Genomic DNA, 18,500 nt, shown 5'->3' with positions numbered 1-18,500 from the left:
GAAGTGCTGCAGAGGACTTCGCATTGGAGATCGGTCCATTTCCTCTGATCCGGTGATAGGCAGGCACCATTGCGCAGAGACCGCACCCGCGGTCCGCCGCTTTTTCCTAGCGTTAGACACAGCTGGGTTATACCGCCGTCGTCAAGGCGCGGTAGACGAATTTCCCCAGCGCTGCCACATGCACGTTCGTTATGTGTAGACTTACAACTCCGGTGTATGTACATGTATCTCGATAAGTTAGGAACATCTCTCTCTACCTACCTACGACTGCTTGATCTCGACGGCCTCCGCGGCAAAGCGACGCAAGTGCGTTTCGAGGCCGGCGAAGGGCAGGTCGGCCACCTCCTGCGCGTAAAAGTACTCGTTCTTGCTCACGTTGCGCTGCCCGTAGCAGTTCTGCGACTTGGGGAACTCCGGGTCGGCGTTGAACGTCTCGATGTAGTAGTATTCCTGGCCCGTCGTGTTGCGGAACGACAGCAGGTGCGTCCACACCATCGAGTCCGGGTATCCGTCGGGCTCGGGCGGCTCCAATGTTGGCGCTGGCGTTTCTTCGGCCTGGACGAGCGCGTCCAGCTCCGACCAGCTCGGGATCTCCTTGCCCTCGTTCCGGTACCTCTGACGGATTTCTGCCTTCTTTCTCGACCGCGCGATAGCCCGAGACCGGTAGTCAACTTGAGCTCGCAGAGGTTCACCCGTCAGTTTGTGCGAGTTGCGGTGCATGAAGAGCACCTCTCCCTGCGCGTCATGCTGCACCATGGTCAAGCCGCAGAAACTGTCGTTGATGGTCTTGCCGGCCAAGGCTGGGACAGCCTTTATCATGTGGAACGGGGCGCCGAGCTTCATCCACGCAAACCGGAACAAGTCCTTGTCGCCGTGGGCGAGTTTCATGTAGTCGAAGTGGCTCGGCCGGTGGAAAGTGTAGAACTTGACGAGTTCTAGTGCCTCTGCGTGCCTCCGACGATCGATGAGCAGCTGGCCGCTTTCCTGTTCAAACATATTCACGAACGGCATGTCGAGCAGTTCCCAGAGCAGCGACTGGCTGTGGATGTTGAAAATGGTGCGTCCTGGGTGCCAGAAGTCCGGCCAAAACACGGCGCCATTCTCCACGAACTCCGGCGAATCAAACAGGAACGTCGGGTCTCGGGTGGGTACGTTGTCGGCGTCCAGGAATAAGATGCGCTCGAAGTAGCTGTTGTAGATCGCAAACACTTTCGTGCCGTAGCCCGCTGCGTGCCAGTCGGTGATCTCATGGAAGGTAATGACCGACGTCTCATTATCCGCTGCCAGCGCCATCAGAGGCTTCATTGAGTCCGGGTGGCCATTGATTTCGGCTCGACGAAACCAAATCTCAATGGGCAGGCGGCAGCCGAACACGTCGCGCAGCGTCTTGATCGTTGCGTAGGCGCTAGGGATCAGCTTCGGGTACACCACCATGACGATACCGTCACGAGCGGTCCGGTTGTCCTCCGTATCGTTCCCAGCCACATTGGGCAGCGTAAATCCTGGTGCACGCGCAACCTCAACAGCTTCGCTTGCCTTATAGCGGAAATTAACAAAGTTCGCCGCATCCGAGCAGCGGAAGCTCGTCTCCCACTTGGAGCTGCTGCAATAACGCCGCATAACCCTGAAGCGTTCGCCCGTCTCGGTATCTTCCACTTCGCAGTAGCCCGAGTGTCCGAACGGGACGAACTTGGTGCATGTGTAGTCCTTTTCAGGCTTGCGCGGTCCATACGGACTGCATCCTCCAGTAGATCGCCAACCCAAGCACTTGAGGCTGCGTGGGCGCGTCTCGCCCTTGGGCAGCAGAAGCACGTCGCGAGCTTGCTCCTCCGCTTCTTGCTGTCGCTTCTCCGCGTCAGACACCTGAGACCCCGAGTGAGTCGATTTAGAAGCCGAGCTGGAAGAGCTTACGGCCTCCATCTTTGCGACTACCCCCTCTCGGGCTAGACGCAGCGCTTCTCGCATGTCGGACGCTTCCATGGGCTGGTCAATCGCCGCCTGCGTGGGTATTGGCGTGGCCACGTACAGCGTTGCTTTCTCCTCCTCCTTCACTTCCTCTTTCGCTTTCTTCTCCATCTCCTCATTCACCTGCTGGTCCTGCTTCCCAACAGCCCCTCCCTCCACGTCCGTTTCCGGGTGGTTGGCCGCCTTCAAAATTGACGCCAGGTCCATGCCGTTGCTCTCCTGTGTTGGCGGCTCCGCTTGGCTAGACGCAGTCACGTAGGACGCTGCCGAGTCGGAGCCCGTGCGCACCGCGCTCAAGTTGTGTGAGGACCAGGCCAGCATCAGCACCGCGTACACTGCGCCGCCCAGCAACAGCAGCCGTGGCAGCCACGACCTGCCGCTCGACGGCAGCGCGTGCGTGGATGTCGGCGGTGACCCGCCCCCTTGGTGACGGGGCAGCAGCATCGCTCCAGGCTCCTCGGGCTCCGGGGCGCCCGCCGTGTTGGACCGCGGACGAAGCAGCGAGGACTGCTCCATCGTTCACCGTCCGCGTTGACGATTGCCTTCTGCTCGCTTGCGAGCTGGCCGACTCGTTCCGTTGTGGCATGGGAGGCTCGCAGATTGTGACGCACGTCGAAGGAGAACAGAGGGATTTTTTCGGCGGGATTTGTCTAGCACAGGCTGGCGGCGAAATGACCTGCGCCCGGTGTGCACGTGGCTTCCTCGACAAGCTTTGCGTTTGACTCCTCCCTGATATTTGTCTCGACTGACTGAGCCGTCATACTTGAACGCTACATCCATGATCTACAAATTAACACCCTGATGGGCTCACGAGGCGAGAGCTGAGCCTCAAATGAGCCGGGCGGCGGTGGAATCCGAGCTTCAGACTCTGAAGCACCAGCATTGCGCGGGCAACAGCCTGCACGCCCACTGTGATCTAAGCTGCTGGACTCTGCTCAGATCACGCGTTGAAGTCGTGGACGTTGGTTGCCAACGTCACAACCTACCGTCCCGTAATCCCGGCCTGCTCGTAGAAGCGAGCACCCTCCATCGCGAAGCGCCGCAGCTCCATCTCGAGCCCGCCGAAGCTGAGGTTGGCGAACTCGTGCGCGACAAAGTGCTGGCTCTGGTTCAGGTAGCGCTGTCCGTAGCAGTTCTGCCCCTTCTCGAAGTCCGGGTCCGCGTTGTACGTCCCGATGCGGTAGTCCGATCGACGCGACGAGTTCCGGAGCGAGACGAGGTGCGTCCAGATCGCCATGTCGGGGTATCCGTCCGGCTCGGGCGCTTCCAAGGTCGGCGACGGGGTTTCGTCCAGAGCAGTGCGTGCGGCTTCTTCACCGGTGAGAGTGACGCGATCGGCCTCCGCCATCTTCATGCGCAGCCGCTTGTTGCGCGCGCGACGGATGGCTGCTGCCTTCATGTTGACCGCCTTCCGCCGAGGCGTGCCCATGAGTTTGTGCGAGTTGCGGTGCAGAAAGAGAACGTCACCCTGCGCGTCGTATTGCACCATGGTCATGCCGCAGAAACTGTCGTTCACGACTTTGCCAGCGACAGCAGGGGGCGACTCGATCATGTGGAACGGAGCTCCAAGCTTGAGCCACGCAAACCGGAAGAGGTCCTTGTCACCGTGCGCCAACTTCATCTTGTCAAAATGGTTCGGGCGGTGGAAGGTGTAAAACTTCACGAGCTCCAGCGGGGCAGCATGCCGCCGTCGGTCGACAAGTAGCTGGCCGCTCTCCTGCTCGAACATGCTGACAAACGGCAAGTCCAGCAGCTCCCACACGAGTGAATGCGGCTGAATATTGAAGATGGTCTTCCCAGGATGCCAGAAGTCCGGCCAAAAGACCGCTCCCGTTTCTACAAACTCAGACGAATTGAATAGGAAGGTTGGGTCACGCACTGGCACGTTGTCGGCATCCAGGAACAGCACGCGCTCGAAAAAGCTGTGATAAATAGCAAAGACCTTGGTAGCAAAGCCCGTTACTCCGGGCTGGTCGATTTCTCGGAAGGTGATCGTGCCACTCCCTTCGCTCGACCACTCTTGCAGTTGTGCGAATGCTTCGGGGAAGTACTTCATCTCCTGTGATCGAAACCAAAGCTCAATGGGCAAGTCGCAGCCCAGCAGCTCCCGCAGTGCACGAATCGTAGCGTAGGCACTCGCTAACAATTTAGGATACACCACCATAACGATGCCATCACGAGGCTCTTGCTGGTCACCAGGCTTTTGGGCGATATTTGGCAGCATGAAATCTTGAGCTTGTGCCTTCCTCGCTGTGTCACGAGCTTTTTGCGGAAAAACGGCGAAGTCCCAGGATTCGGAGCAGCGGAATCTTGCCGTGTCCCGCACACTAGAGCAGTATCGGTGCATGACGCGGAAGCTTTCTCCAGTGTCTTTATCTTGGACTTCACAGTAACCTGACGAGCCAAAGGGGATCACCTTATTGCAGGGCTCGTCAAGGCTCGGCACCCGAGGTCCAAGGGGATTACACGCATCCGTTGCTCTCCAGCCAATGCAACGCACTCTCCTGATCTTGCTTTCCGACACTGGGTAAGTCTTCAGCGTCTTTGCGTGTGCCTCAGCTTCAGCGATTGCCTGCTCGTCCCTCTCGACCGACAAATTCTGGTGCAGGAACTCCATTTCCAGCTCTGCGAACGGGAACGCGGTGCGCAGCTCGCGGTCCTCGTGCAAATGTAGATACTCCATCTTGGCTTCATCCAGGTTTGCAGTAGATACGAAGTCACCTGCTGGCGTGTTCACTCCGTTGCCGCCTCTCGCGTTTATGCGGATGAGCCAAAGGACCACGAGCGACGAGTACAGCACGAAGCCCAGCAGCAGCAGTCGCTTCCGTCGACGCAGCGGTGATTGAGAAGGCGAGCGCGGTGGCAACGATCCTCTATAGCGAGGCAGCAACGGCGCCTCGGGTACGAGTGGGTCTCGGTTGTGGCTCGCGGCCCGCGGACGCAGCTCGGCGGTCATCGTGCGCGCTGCCTCTTTCAATGCTCCTCGGTGGCAGTTGAAAAGCATACGGCAGAGTGGGACGCTCGTCCCGCGCAGATGAATTGTGTACACCACATAGTTTACTGTAGAGCACATAACTTTCGTGTTCAAATAGGGTACGGCAACTTCAACCTACTTCCCGTGGATATGCTGCAGGTGGTTCACTAGGATCACGACGTCAGGCGCGACAAACCGGCAGTGGGGACACTGCTGCTTGTCGTCTGCAGCAGGCGGCGCTCCTGTGGGCGGTACATCGGGATTTTGTGCTGGGCTGGATGTCATCGCGACGACGGGCGCTGCCGGCTCCAAGCCGAATATCCTGCTGCCCCCCAGCACTGCAATCGTGTTGGGCTCATTCGTTTCGTGGACGTGGACGGATTCGACGTGTGCGACCATCAACACAGCGTCTTGACTTTTAAACGGGCAGTACGGACATCGATCTTCCTTTGACGTGGTCGACTTCACGCAGGCCGGGTGATAGGCGGCGCCTGCGACGGTAGTCTGGACTGGGTACTGCTCCAAATGCCTCGCGCTTTGGCCGCTCTTGCCTCGCCCGTGGCACCAGCGAGTACAGAGTGCAATCAGTATGAGCAGAATAATCACACTGCCTACGATGATGGCGACCAGCCACTCGGACCAGAAGGACTTGCCGTTCGAGGCAGCCGCTGACCCGGAAGTGGAGCCGATGGCGCTGGACGATGCAACGAACGCAAACTTCTGCGCATCTGCCAGCAGTACACTGCGCCCATAGACCACCGCTTCCACCATAATCTCCCCGTCGTCGCCGAGCGCCACATGATCGGATGTGTCGCCACTGCTACTGGAGTTACCACCGGCAGCGGCGAGTAGGTCCGCGTAGGAGACCAGCACCATTTCAACGTTGTTCTTGGAATCTCTTCCCGTCCTTGAGTCGGCGGTTAAGGGCCCGAATGTATGCGTGCCATTGCGGACACGCACAATAAGGTCCAGATCGTGCTGTAGCTGCGACGTCGCCTGGGTGGACCCTGGTGGGTCAGTCCACACGACTGTAGCGCGCAAATCAACACCTCGTGCCACTGTAAACGAGATGATCATCTCTCCCCCGTGGGCCACTGATGGCTCGCTGCTTTCGGAGGAGTTTGGCAAAAAATACAGTGACGGTAGAGCATCGGTACCATTGCTGCTGCTGCTTCCACTTGATCCGCTGAAGTAGATAATGTTGGTAAGATTAGGCTTCCCGTAGCCTTGGTAGACGTCCGGGAATTCAACGTCAGTGACGTCTGAGGTCAGGCTTGTGCACGATGCAATACCACTGGAAGGCAATGCGCCCATACGCTGTTGAAGCGAGTCGCCACTGTGAATAATCAATGCCTTGAGCAACGAAGCGGGAATATTGTTCATGGCGTACGCTGAATCCTTTTTGCCGCTCTTCCACCAACCATCGCGGAGCCATTCGTACAGAAGTACGGCGACACCTGTGACGACTGGTGTGGCCTGCGATGTCCCTTGCAGCGAGCAAGTGGCCGAGCTCTCATTAGTAGACCCTGGCGCCTCGGACTGGCTTGAGATAAGACTCATACCCGGGGCCACAACGTCAGGCTTCAGTCTTCCATCGGTCGTAGGCCCTGCCGACGAGAACGCTGCGATTGTACGCTCGTTGAAAATATTAGGACAGCCAAACTGCGAGAATGTTGATGCCGAGTTGAGCGATGCACCGACTGAAATGACGTTTTTAGCACCAGAAGGAGACGAAATAGTGCGTTGCCCAGTGATGGTCGACTCGCCACTGTTCCCTGCAGCCACAACCACCAGCACATCCGGGTTTTCGTTGATAAAAGCATCCAAATCACTGGCTTGAGAGCTGTAGTCGGATCCAGGCGTTCCCCATGAAAACGAGAATATTTTTGCGCCTGCGTCCATTTGACTTTTGAGCAGATCACCGGCATCTGCAGGTGTAGAGAGGGATACAGCACAGTTAAGCTGACCTGCACAGGCTTCGCTTTGTGTCCCGATGTCCATGAACGCTATTCGCGACTTGTCAGCAATGCCCAGATTGGCATGCTTTCCGCTAAATGAGCTTCCTGCCAGAAGTCCTGCAACGTGGGTACCGTGACCGCAGGTGATTGTCTCGGCTTCGTCTTCCTTATTCGCCCAGGCGTTGTACATCACCACTTTTCGAGCCGACATCACCATACCGGAGAAAATGTCGCGCTCATCCTGGTCGAACTGGTCATGGTAAAGGTAAAGTCCCGTATCTGTAATTCCCACAACTACGTCGTTGCCTCGAATACCCGCCTCCCGAGCCGGGTCGACACCAACTAGGTTCGGAACATATTCATCGAGTCGTCTATGGGCTTGCATTCTCGTCCAGCGCTCCTGGTCTTCTCCACGCAGTAGGTTCTGCGTAAGTTCGTGGCGTTCATCCAGCCACTCGACAGAACTCTCCACTATAGCCAGCGCTAAAATATTCATCCACGTCCTTAAGTCCCGCAGCGGCTTCGTAAAAATCGATCGCGGCCAGTTTTCTCTAGTTTCGAAAACGTTCAGCAGTCCAAACTGTTCATACGCTCGCTGTTCCAGGGAAGTCAACACAGAATCCAGGGCAGCCCCCTGAACCAATCGTATCTCCATCGCGGGCACCGCTACGGACACGTTCCCCTTTGCACTCTGCATCATCCTGCCACTCAGCTGCGCGGCACTTCGGGCGAAAGGCATCAACTTCAGAATTGCCGGTAGGTTCAGCATAACATCCACGCACTCCAGAGCCCGAATCTGCTCCGCCACGGACTTGTTGGCATGCACCAACAGCACCGTGTTCTCTCCAAGCCTGTCGCCCCTTCTAGTCAGCAGCGGCGTTTCATTTTCCTCGTCTTGCGCCCAGACGCTTCTCACGGCAGCGACGCACGCTCTCTCTTGGTCTCCCTCCTGTCCTGTGAGTAGTTTCACTAATCTCGGCTTGCGCTCCGCCTTCTCCTCCTGCTCCGAGTCGTCGTCCTGCACCTTGGGCAGGAGTTTATCCTGTAGGAAAGCTAGTTGGCAGGCGTCGGCCGTGATGCTGTCGCCGCCCAACATGGCGTCGTACGCCTGGAAAAAGGCGTCGTGGAGGCCCTGAAACACCTGCGCGCTGTCCGCCGCCGACAGCGTCAGCGAAAACGCGAGCGTCGACGCATTCTGCTCCACGCTGTTACATGAGATGACGTCGATCTGCTGGTCACTGGTGTTGGCTGCAGCGGCTTCGAGCGCGCGCCCGCGCCCACAAAGCGGCGGCGAGCACTGAGAACTGGGCGAGAGGAGGGTCGGAGAGCAGTGGTAGGCGCAGAGCGCGGCGGCGTCTGCGAACTGCAGCCCCTGCGCGTCATGCAGCGCCGCGGAGCAGCGTCCGAGCAGCCCCAGCGAGAGCAGCAGCCCCCGTATCACGCGCATGAGGGGGCAGTGCTGCGGTCGGTTTTCACTCCGAGGCAACTTGCACAGTGGTTTTCGTCTCTTCTCTTTTCTGTTCGAGGAAGGCAACTGTCGCGTCGTAATGTGCCGTTTCAATACAAATTCCAAGTGCGGGCCGAGTCAAAACAATCGCGCCCGCCAAGTGCTGCCCAGGACGAAGACCGAGATCCGGACCCCGCCTCTGCTACGTCGATCGATGGTCTCCGCAGGAACTTCCTGCCGTCTCGCCGTGCGCGTTCTGGTTGCGCCTTCGTCCTTATGGAGCTCACTCGGATAGCGGGCGGTTGCAGTGGCTGCTGCGGCAGCCGGCGCTTATGGAGGACGCACAGTTCAGCGCCACCCATTAGTTCCGACCTCGAACTTTAGGAGCACAATTTATTTTACAGTGTGGCCTCTACCTAGTGCGGCGAGGAAGAGATTCCTGCCTGCACGCGTGCCGACGACGGATGTGGCTCGTTACTCCACTTCCCGGTAAGCAGCGTCGGTTCGCTCCCCCAAGCCAGCTTTGTGTCGCGGTGTGTGCACCAGATGCTGGGTAGGGAGGGACGCGCTGTCATGGCCGAAACTACGGTTCAATTTTCGACAGCTGAATATCATTTTTGAAAGGGAAAACACACTAGAAACCATGAAAACTACTCTACTTTGATTGCTTTTGTATTTAGTACGGGTTTTTCAGCAAAATACAAACACCGGTATTTCGGGGTCCAATATGTAGCGAGATGATCAAAACGCAAGCAGTACTGCCTCACTGCCACAGCAATCTCTGCCGACGCAGGCGGCCACGCTGACAACCACGCCACGGCCCATTTCCAGCCCCCCCCCCCCCTCCCAGTGTGCTGTAACCCTAACAAGACGTAGCGCCGATCGTCCTCGCACATTCGTGTTGCGCCATATATACTACTGCATTGTATGCAATAGTGAAATGAAGTAAGAATCAAAGGATATGTTTTAGGGCTACTGATTGGATAATACAAAGGGCATTAAGAGAGTACTGACTAAGTAGATTGACCCGATTTGCCAAAACGTAAGTAGGTATGTGCCACTCCGTAAGTATAAAATAAAGATAAAATAGCACTACAGATTTAGAATCCCACCAGTTCTATTTTTGAGAAGTCGTATTTTTACAGTTATTTTTTTACGACCTTTTTTTAACGATTTGCAGTTTTCTACGACTAGTTTTGTTTTACGACTAGTGTTGTAAGACTCATGCTTGGAGCAAGTTGTAGAGTTAACGAGTCGTACAATTTACAGTCCTGGACACCATCGAGCCCCCCTGAGTGACCTATCACTATTTTTACATGGACAGATAGAGGTAAAAACAGCAAAAAAAGTAAGAAGAGTTTGGCATCAGCACACTTCTAGAAGACGAGTTACAGTTTTTAGTATCGCCGTTCCTGTTTCAGCAAGTTCAGATTTGACGTTCTGCTTGTCCATTTTATTGTCCGACAAGTATGTCCCGTTTCTTCAATTTTGGGTCTGATATCACCCAATTTAGCTATTTTGGGTGGTCTTGAGGCGGTTATGACCGGACAGAAGCGTCTAATGAAAAAAATGTTGTGCTTCTTTTTATAGCCGTTAGTGCTCGGATTAAGACGAGGCGAAGACCGCTTGAAAGAGCTCGAAAACAGCAGCAAACTAGTCTTTACCGCATGTAAATCGGATAATTAGAAGTCTCTCAAATGGTATTTGGGGGCTCGATGATGTCCGGGACTGTTAAGAGTAGTAGGAATTAAAGTGAGGTAGCGTTTTAAGTTTTACGAGATAGCAACACGCGAGAATGTACGACTTTTATTTTAACGGCGCCGCTGTACACACTAATAGCATTGAAGGCGTCCCATACGTAGGTTTCGGATGACTATCTTTTGCGCCCCCCATCATGGCGGCCGTGCGCTTGGCCTCCTCGGCTTCGCGCCTCCAAGTGGACCTGGTAGACGCCAGTCTTGGTCCGCGCTCGCAAGATGCAGCTGCTTCTCTTTTCCAGTACGACGGCTTTCGCTGACGCTACCTTGAACCTCGACGACGACGTCGCTGACGTCCTTACGGCTACCCTGTTCATGCATTACCCCGACATGTTAGTGTTCTGCCCAAGCAGCCCGCTCATCACGAAGATACGTGAGTTCCTAGCACTACGAGCCATCGGTGAGCCCGAGCTGCTCGCGTGGAGCGTGACAACTAGCCAGGCATTCGCGACGCCTCCTGAGTCGAAGGCGTCTGCTAGTGGTGGCGAGGAGCCGTCGCCAGCGTTGATTGATCTCATCAAGCGCCAGTCCGAGCAGATCGATGTTTAATCCTACAGAACAAATGACTCGACGAGCGCATATCAGCTGTTAAAGCACACCTTCAAGCACTTACCAACACAGCCGCAACTCAATCAGCAAACACCGACGCCACGCTTCCTGCTCCCGAGCAACCACCGCCAATAGGAGCTACGACGACACGCCCGAAGAAGAAGGGAGCCCAGTCGTTGCCGGCAATCTGGTTCGAGTGGTTTACAGCGGAGCCTCGTGTGTATGTGTCGCGTTCTGTAAAGAAGACAGCGTTGTACGAGTACAGGCACATCGCAGGGTATCTCATGCTCTTCTTACCTGAAGGTTTCGCGCTTGACACTTCGTCGCCTGCATACAAAAGCGAGGTCCTGGAGCTACGTGATAAAGCGCAGCAGAACGCACTCACCTTCTTGAAATCGCACGGCTCCTCCGCGGTTGCAGCAGGCTCGGCGTTGAAGGCTCTTCGTCAGATGCAGAAGCTTGGTAAGCTCGACGCGCTCATCGCCCAGTTCCATGAACGCGTTGACCATGGTATCATTGTCGATACGACGCCACCTTCAGCACTTCCATCATTCATTCGACTGACGCCCGCACAAGGTTGATCTGCTACTGTACCACATAGCAAAATGCACTAAAAAAACTCAAAGGTTAAAGCGACCCACCGCACACCAGTCTCGCTGATCAAGGAACAATACCACCGACATCACATGAATGCATGAAGAACATCATAATTTGGGTAAACCTCTTCGTGTATTTTCTTGCACTTGTTCATTACTACGTTATAAACCGCACTGCACAAAACATAACGTTAGAATAGGACATTCACAGTGATGACAGGGCATAGAGTGTTTACCTTGAGTCTTGCGGGGCCATCACCCTGCACAATACCAGCCAGCCGGCAGTGTCGCTGCAGCCGCACTCACTGATCCTGTTGTTGCTGCTGATGCTGGCCCCGCCAGCCATCACCCCGCGCGAGGCCCAGCCACTGTCGCCATCGCCACACTGCTCCTGGTGCTGCTGACCTCAGCGGCCATCACCCCGCCCGAGGCCGAGCGCTCACCCACGTAGCCGCCCTCGCCGTCGCCCGCGTCGTGGCCCTGCTACTGATGCTGCTGGCCTCGGCGGCCGTCACCCCGCGCGAGGCCAAGCCACTGTCGCAGTCGCAGCCCCTGCTCCTGGTGTTGCTGACCTCAGCGGCCATCACCCCGCCCGAGGCCCAGCCATAGTCCACGTCGCCGCCCTCGCCCTCGCCCGCGTCGCCCTGCTACTGATGCTGCTGGCCTCGAGCTCCATCACCCCGCCCGAGGCCGAGCACTTGTCCATCTCGCTGCCGACGCCCGTCTTGCTCTCGGTGCTGCAGGCCGGGGGCCTTCTCCACGCGCTCCGATGTGAACGAATGAATGAACGGATTTAGTTAGGATGTCATTAAAATAAAATAGATGTCATTGAAATGATTTGCTGTAGTAACGGTACAGGTTGGACACCTTGGTCGGACAGTTGGAATTTTGACGGTATGGAAGTATCCCATAATCCCGTACAGTACATATATCCAGCGGTCGGCGACAAAACCGCTTCTCTTCCTTCCTAGAAAGTCGATCAGAAGCGCTACCTATGTTTACGATTCTTGTGGTGCTTGCAGCTCAAAACGTCATCTCCTGTCGCTTCAAACTCGTCGTCGAAGATACCAGCTAAGTATGACTACATTCAGTTTTGGGCTGCAACCAAGGCCCATTTTTTCTTCTTAAAGACGTGTATTTTCACTTGTTACTAGTAGCATACCATTGACCCGTCGAACCTCAGCGCTGTTCTTCTTCGAACTAAACGGTCACGCCGCCTTTATTATAGTGAATTCATGCAAAAACAGAAATTTCTGCACGTAGATACAGGTTTATGCTAGCTGCGCAGATTTGGACGAACAGTAGACCACCGGTTGAAAACGTGAAATATTCGCGAGTTATTACTGTGCAACTTAGATATGAGTGCTATTTCCTGGACAATTCTGGCTGTTGCGAACACTTGAGTTATTGCAAGATTTCGACATAATTATTCTAAACAGTGATATTTTCGACTCTAACTCAGTCACCTTCAGTGCAGCTGACGTGCATCAGCACATGCCAGAAAAACGGAATAAATATGAACTATTTCGCAAAATCTCCGGCTGAACTTAGTGATGCGCATTCTAATCCATATATAATACAATAGTTCGCTAAATGTTAGTGCAGTCACTCGAAATTATTCAAGCCTGGAGCCCGCTCGGCATGTTCTAGTGGTTTGTGTTGAATTCGTTATCATGAAAAACCTGGGGTTTGATAGCGTCGCGCATGCTGTCGACCTCCAGAAGAAGTAAATGGTCACACAACTGATGGACAAATCCCTTCGAATTATATATGTTTAGGAGGCTGGATGTGTTTTCACAATCCTTACAATCCTACGGCATGAGGCGGAGCTGTGATTTGTTCCGAGACAGATATTTATTCGAATAGACTCTTGGAGTGTGCCCTACATTCACTATTTTAGATAGTACACAAATCTATAGAAAATATACCTGAACTTGGTTTAAAGTAGAGCTTTTGCAAGACTGAGCATCATCCGACTTTTTGCGACTGTTAACTAGTAGATACACTAATAGATTTGTCTATCGCAAACAAAATCGCTGCACAAAATACGGCTGGCTCACAGTCGTGGCTGCATCGAGCAGATCCAAGCTATCAAGGGAAGTCATTGTGATATTTTCAAGAGTGCAAGGACAAGACCGAGGAATGGCTAAGAATCAGCAGCCCAACAGAATACTGAAGCTTTTACCTGTCACCGCGGTGTCTGAGCGACGCTGCATGCGCCTCTTGCTGGGCATACTGACGCTGGGCACAGTCTTGGGGTGGTTTCTCGTGATTTCATCAGCCGGCAGTATCGAGTATCTCCGATTCTTTCGCTCTCATGGCAACGCACCTTTCCACGATTGCGACTTTGGCAGGTCAAACGCAAGCGACGGAAGTTCACATACCGAAGAACCAAGTATCAGAACCGACGCAGCAGAAGTCATGCCCATGGATCTACCGTCCAGTCCTACGGCAATGCGGGTCTTCAGGTGTCTGGGGTGGAGAGCAACAGGAGACTGCAGCCCCGACGGTACCCGGAAGCCAGACGCCGACCTCAACTGCAACAGTTTAATACCGTAGGAACCCTCTGGCTACTGCGAAGTGGAAGATATCAATTCGCACGAGACTTTTCGTGTCATGAAGCGGACGTGCGCGAAAACCAAAGGCGGGGCCAAACTTCGCTGTGACGATGCTCCTGGATTCGCCAACTTCCGTGCAAAAGCGCAGCTATAAGTGCAGCAGGCCCAACGGCCGAATTTTGCGCTTCCAAATGTCGCGAACGGCCCCCATGGTTCACCACGAGGCGTTGTGATGGTGGTGTATCCCAAGTTGGTTGTGAGTGCGTATGCCACGATCCGCGTTCTCCGCGATGTCGTTCACTACCCATTACCTATCGAGATCTAGTATTCCCCCGACGAGAAGCAAGAGGCCCCCGGATCACTGACGCCGCTACAGGAATTGGCTTAGAACTCGTCCGCGGCTCAAACTACTTTTCGGGAAATCAGATTGAAAGGCCGAGGCATCCGCTTCAACGCCAAAATATACGCCATATTCAACAGCTTTTTAGAGCAAGTGCTGTTCCTGGACGCCGACAACGCTCCCGTGAGAGACCCGAGCTTTCTCTTCGAGACACCCGAGTTTGTGGAAAGGGCGCTGTCCTCTGGCCAGACTACTGGCACCCGAAGAACACCATGTTTTACATCGACCAGGACTCGCTCGTGTGGCAATTGCTGGACATGGCATGCCGTTCGTGGACATGTTTGAGCAGAAGAGCGGCCAGCTCGTGATCGATCGCCGTCGACACGCCACACCCATGGCGCTCGTGAGTTTCAACGCCTTCCACCGGCCCGGCAGCGGTGCTATGGACCCCGTCGTTTCGACAAGAACTTTGATGTCCAGGTTTGCGGATAGATTTGAACTGCTGCAACGCAAGCTTGCACTTAATTAGATCGGGCTTCCTTTAAGGAAGTTCCTTAAACGCGAAATATTTCCTCTTCCTCTTGGTCGTACGTTTCACAAGTCTGTAGTGAGCCTATGACGTCCATGGCAACTCCAAGGAAATGCAGTCGGCGGCGTAAAAGGTTGTGAGAGAACGAGTCCGGCAGTGGAGTGGCTCCCAAGCCCACAAGACACTCAATGTTGAACTTCTCGTGCGGATGCGTCGTCAGGTTGACTTCTCTCCTCCGCTGACGAGGGGTCATGTGCGTCGGAAGCATGTTGAATAAATTGTTCGGCTTGGCCTTTCGAATGTACGCGACGCCCTGGGGGTACGGATCGATAAGCGCCTTGCCGTTGACATACAGGACCTCGGTCTCGTTGTTGTCCACCGGAACAAACTGTAAGATACTTCCGCAGAGCGTGTCAGAATGTCGCTGCATGTCTTCATTGGGCACCGAATCCACCACGCTGACCCCCCAAGGCGAGAAGAAGTACGGCACGTGCGCCAGCTCAAACGCTAGCCAGAAGGTCTCCTACAGCACGGAATGTTAGAATCTATAATACACTCGACGGAAAAAAAAACCAGTACAACACGCAGCGCACCTTGTCCCCCCAAGAATATTTAAACCGGAAGCGCTCCTCGGTAATGAACCAGAGCATAATGTCCATGACGGTCTGGCCCGCTCGCTCCTTGTCGATTAGCACCATGGATGAATCCATCTCGTGGCACGACTTCCCCTTGAAAGCGAACGTGTTTGTCACGTGGTCGGACGGAGCGAGCCCCACGGACAAATTGAACCTGTCGTAGTCGAACTGCCGCAGCAGTTTCCGTAGATAATACTTCCCTCCGTCGTTCCCGTTGAGGAACTTCTTCTTACGTACGACGCGGTCATAGAAGAACGTGGTGCCTGTCTCCACGTAGCCATCGAGCTGTCGAAGCACCGCAGGGTCCTTCATGATCATATCGTCCACGTCCAGCAGCATGACGTGGCGCACGTCTGTGTGGTACATTGCGAGGGGTTTGATCCACCAACTGCGGAACTTTGTAGCCATCTTGGGGGAGACCACGCCTCGAGTCGACAGATCCGAGCACACGTCCACGAGCTCCACGCGCTTGTCGAGTCTAAAAATGAGGTCCATCGACCTCTTGGACAGCTCCTCCTGCCCACAGTGATACACCTGAACGAGCTCCTGGTTGCCAAGACACCGCAGCTCGCGGATGAGCGACAGCCCTATGTCCAGCACCCCGTCGTGCATGCAGACCAGGACACCACGCTGGCGACTCACACCCCAGTCGAAATTCTCCCCACGCTGGTAGAACGGCGAAATCGGATGCAAGGGCCTGGCAATGCTGTTGTAGTTGTAGTTTTCCGATTGAGTCCGGAGGTTGTACGTTCTACTGCGGAAGGCATCGAAGCTGTCGCTGACGCCGATCGACGAGTTCCCGACGAGTCTCGAGTTGATGTAGACGGTGGACGCGAGGATACTCGCGATGCTAAGAGCGATCAGCAGCGGCAAGCGCGCGCTGCGCTGGATGGCGAGCGGCATTAGCCGAGGCACTGATGGAATGGAGCTGGTAGTGCGTACTATAGAACTCGCCGGCGATAGCATGGGATTCGATAACGGACAACCGTTGGTTGCAACAGTCGTTGCTGAAGATATTCATGTCGAAGTGAAGCGGCAAGTCTTTATTGGTGTGTTGTGGTGCTTGGACACTGCATTAGCCAGCATAACAGATTTCTGTAGTACGAAGTGCTATTCACTCGACTGGTGCAATGACAACGGGGGGGGGCTGCACGTGCAGAATGTGCCGCACAAAATGAACCTACAATATAAAACAGGGTTGCCACCAACGTGTGCCATGGCCACTAGACCAAGTGATGTGTTTCTGCTCCGCTTGTATCTGATGATGCAACGCCCCTGGATTCCGTACGCAGCAGTGTTCATCAGCATATGTGTCGACACTTTCGAGGGAAGCAAGAACCTGATCTGTGTGACTCAATCGGCTGTGATCCTGATAGCAAAACTGCGGTTTGCCGATGCTGGTGCCGAGGGTGATGTGCGTTTGCTGCTGCAGCGATGGAACCGGGACGATTGCTGGAATACCTTACGCACTCGCAAAGTCGCCTCCACACGGCCATTCCCAAGCAGCGGGCCCTCTACCATGAACACTCGTGCCAACCCCACGTCAAGCGCAGTATCCGCCAGGACAGAGCGAGAGCGACGGTGGAGACCACTGCTGCTTGGGCTACTGCTGCTCTGCAACCTCTTGTACGTTGGACTGGGTGTCGCCTTGACAATGCAAAACCCAGACAAGGTGCATCTTCACGAGGACATTCTCCTTGAGGACTTGATGATCTCCAGCACCTACTCGGGCAAGCCTACTTCACAACCAACGGCAGCGGCCAACGGGTCGCAAGTTGCTGCTGACATTCCATCGAACTCGTCGCACGTACGGCGTCTGGCATGTCGTGGATGGAGAGCAACAGGAGGGTGCAGCCCCGATGGAGAGCGCAAGCCCGAGCAGGATACAGACTGCACCAGCAAAATCCCTCACGGCGCATCAGGTCGAAGACAAAGAGACCCACGAAGTGTTCCGTGTCATGAAGCGCTCGTGTGTCAGAGGGAAGCCGGGCGTTGCATTCCGCTGCATCGACGCTCCAGGCTTCGCCAATTTCAGAGCGGAAGCGCAGCAAGTCATCGACAAAATCTCTGTGCCTGGGTATCCGCTACAGTAGCGACAATACTCAAGGTATCGTCATGGTGGTGTACCCAGAGCTCATCGCGAGCGCGTACACCACAATTCGCACGCTTCGAGACATTTTCAACTGCCGCCTTCCAATTGAGATCTGGTTTCACCCCGACGAGATTCGTCGCGTGCCTGGAGCACTCGAGCCATTGAAGGAATTGGCTGCAAACGACAGCTCAAGATTAAACACCTTCAAAGAGATCAGAGATCCTCGCGCTGTTCCATATGGAGCCAAGATTCACGCGATATACCACAGCGGATTCGAGCAACTGCTATTTCTAGACGCCGACACTGTTCCAGTCAAAGACCCAGCCTACCTCTTCAACACACCGGATTTCACCAGCACTGGAGCGGTCTTTTGGCCGGATTACTGGCATCCGCAGCACTCAATCTTCTTCCTCAACGAGCACTCCCTGGTGTGGGAGCTGCTCGATCTCCCATTTGTCGACATGTTTGAGCAAGAAAGCGGCCAACTGCTGATCGACCGACGGCGGCATGCAGGGCCCATCGAACTGTTGGTGTTCTACGCGAAGCATCGACCCGATTATTTCAGCTGACTTGGTCTTGCATGGGGCGACAAGGATCTCTTTCGCTTCGTGTGGCTGAAGCTGGGTTCCCCCTTTCACATGATCCAGTTCCCTCCTTCAGTAGCTGGAAAGCTCTACGGCGAGTCGTTTTGCGGGATGACGATGGTGCAACACGACCCCAAGGGGGAAGTTGTTTTTCTGCATCGGAACCAGCTCAAGCTGACAGGAAACTCTACCGTCGAAAAACCTGCAGCAACTCCCCAAAACCACACAAACTACGTCGACGACTACCCTGACCCCGCGATGTGGACGCACTTGCTATCCTTCCGCAGCTCGTCGTCACGTTCCAGTTTCACTATTCAGGCCCACTGGGAGCCGCAGTTCTCCGACAAGCGCCGTTGCTTTGGCCGCAGCAATCTCAAAGGAGATGCTAACTTTTACGCGCAAAAGTTTACCGATCTGAGCTATTCGAGTCTAGAGACATACTTGCGTAAGTTTGCAATGGAGGCGACACAGATGCGTAGTCCGAAGCCCTAGGCGGCTGTAAAGTCAAAAATCATG

At 54.9% G+C, this 18,500-nt stretch overlaps 6 protein-coding genes across 6 annotated transcripts; 2 read left to right on the top strand and 4 right to left on the bottom strand.

The window, feature by feature from the left end:
- Positions 1 to 261: 261 nt before the first annotated feature.
- PHYSODRAFT_499248 (hypothetical protein) lies at positions 262 to 1,980 on the bottom strand (the record flags this gene model as incomplete). Its single annotated transcript, XM_009529776.1, has 2 exons — positions 262 to 1,848; positions 1,930 to 1,980. 2 exons carry the CDS (start codon positions 1,978 to 1,980, stop codon positions 262 to 264), a joined length of 1,638 nt encoding a protein of 545 aa, XP_009528071.1.
- Positions 1,981 to 2,947: 967 nt separating this feature from the next.
- On the bottom strand, positions 2,948 to 4,921 carry PHYSODRAFT_504399 (hypothetical protein; the record flags this gene model as incomplete). Its single annotated transcript, XM_009529775.1, has 1 exon — positions 2,948 to 4,921. One exon carries the CDS (start codon positions 4,919 to 4,921, stop codon positions 2,948 to 2,950), a length of 1,974 nt encoding a protein of 657 aa, XP_009528070.1.
- A 153-nt stretch (positions 4,922 to 5,074) lies between these two features.
- On the bottom strand, positions 5,075 to 8,344 carry PHYSODRAFT_332726 (hypothetical protein; the record flags this gene model as incomplete). Its single annotated transcript, XM_009529774.1, has 1 exon — positions 5,075 to 8,344. One exon carries the CDS (start codon positions 8,342 to 8,344, stop codon positions 5,075 to 5,077), a length of 3,270 nt encoding a protein of 1,089 aa, XP_009528069.1.
- A 1,894-nt stretch (positions 8,345 to 10,238) lies between these two features.
- Positions 10,239 to 12,043, top strand: PHYSODRAFT_332725 (hypothetical protein; the record flags this gene model as incomplete). Its single annotated transcript, XM_009529773.1, has 6 exons — positions 10,239 to 10,289; positions 10,321 to 10,644; positions 10,770 to 11,168; positions 11,525 to 11,616; positions 11,657 to 11,788; positions 11,824 to 12,043. The coding sequence occupies 6 exons, from the start codon at positions 10,239 to 10,241 to the stop codon at positions 12,041 to 12,043; spliced, it is 1,218 nt and encodes a 405-aa protein (XP_009528068.1).
- Positions 12,044 to 14,698: 2,655 nt separating this feature from the next.
- Positions 14,699 to 16,211, bottom strand: PHYSODRAFT_499270 (hypothetical protein; the record flags this gene model as incomplete). The annotated part of the gene is made up of 2 exons (XM_009529772.1): positions 14,699 to 15,196; positions 15,267 to 16,211. The coding sequence occupies 2 exons, from the start codon at positions 16,209 to 16,211 to the stop codon at positions 14,699 to 14,701; spliced, it is 1,443 nt and encodes a 480-aa protein (XP_009528067.1).
- Positions 16,212 to 16,524: 313 nt separating this feature from the next.
- PHYSODRAFT_332723 (hypothetical protein) lies at positions 16,525 to 18,476 on the top strand (the record flags this gene model as incomplete). Its single annotated transcript, XM_009529771.1, has 6 exons — positions 16,525 to 16,708; positions 16,741 to 16,934; positions 17,011 to 17,115; positions 17,153 to 17,281; positions 17,328 to 17,930; positions 17,994 to 18,476. 6 exons carry the CDS (start codon positions 16,525 to 16,527, stop codon positions 18,474 to 18,476), a joined length of 1,698 nt encoding a protein of 565 aa, XP_009528066.1.
- Between the last annotated feature and the right edge of the window lie 24 nt (positions 18,477 to 18,500).

This window comes from Phytophthora sojae, assembly GCF_000149755.1.
Source record: "Phytophthora sojae unplaced genomic scaffold PHYSOscaffold_4, whole genome shotgun sequence".
NCBI lineage: Eukaryota > Oomycota > Peronosporomycetes > Peronosporales > Peronosporaceae > Phytophthora > Phytophthora sojae.
Note: the sequence above shows the minus strand (reverse complement) of the source record. Positions and strands in the feature narration are given on the sequence as shown.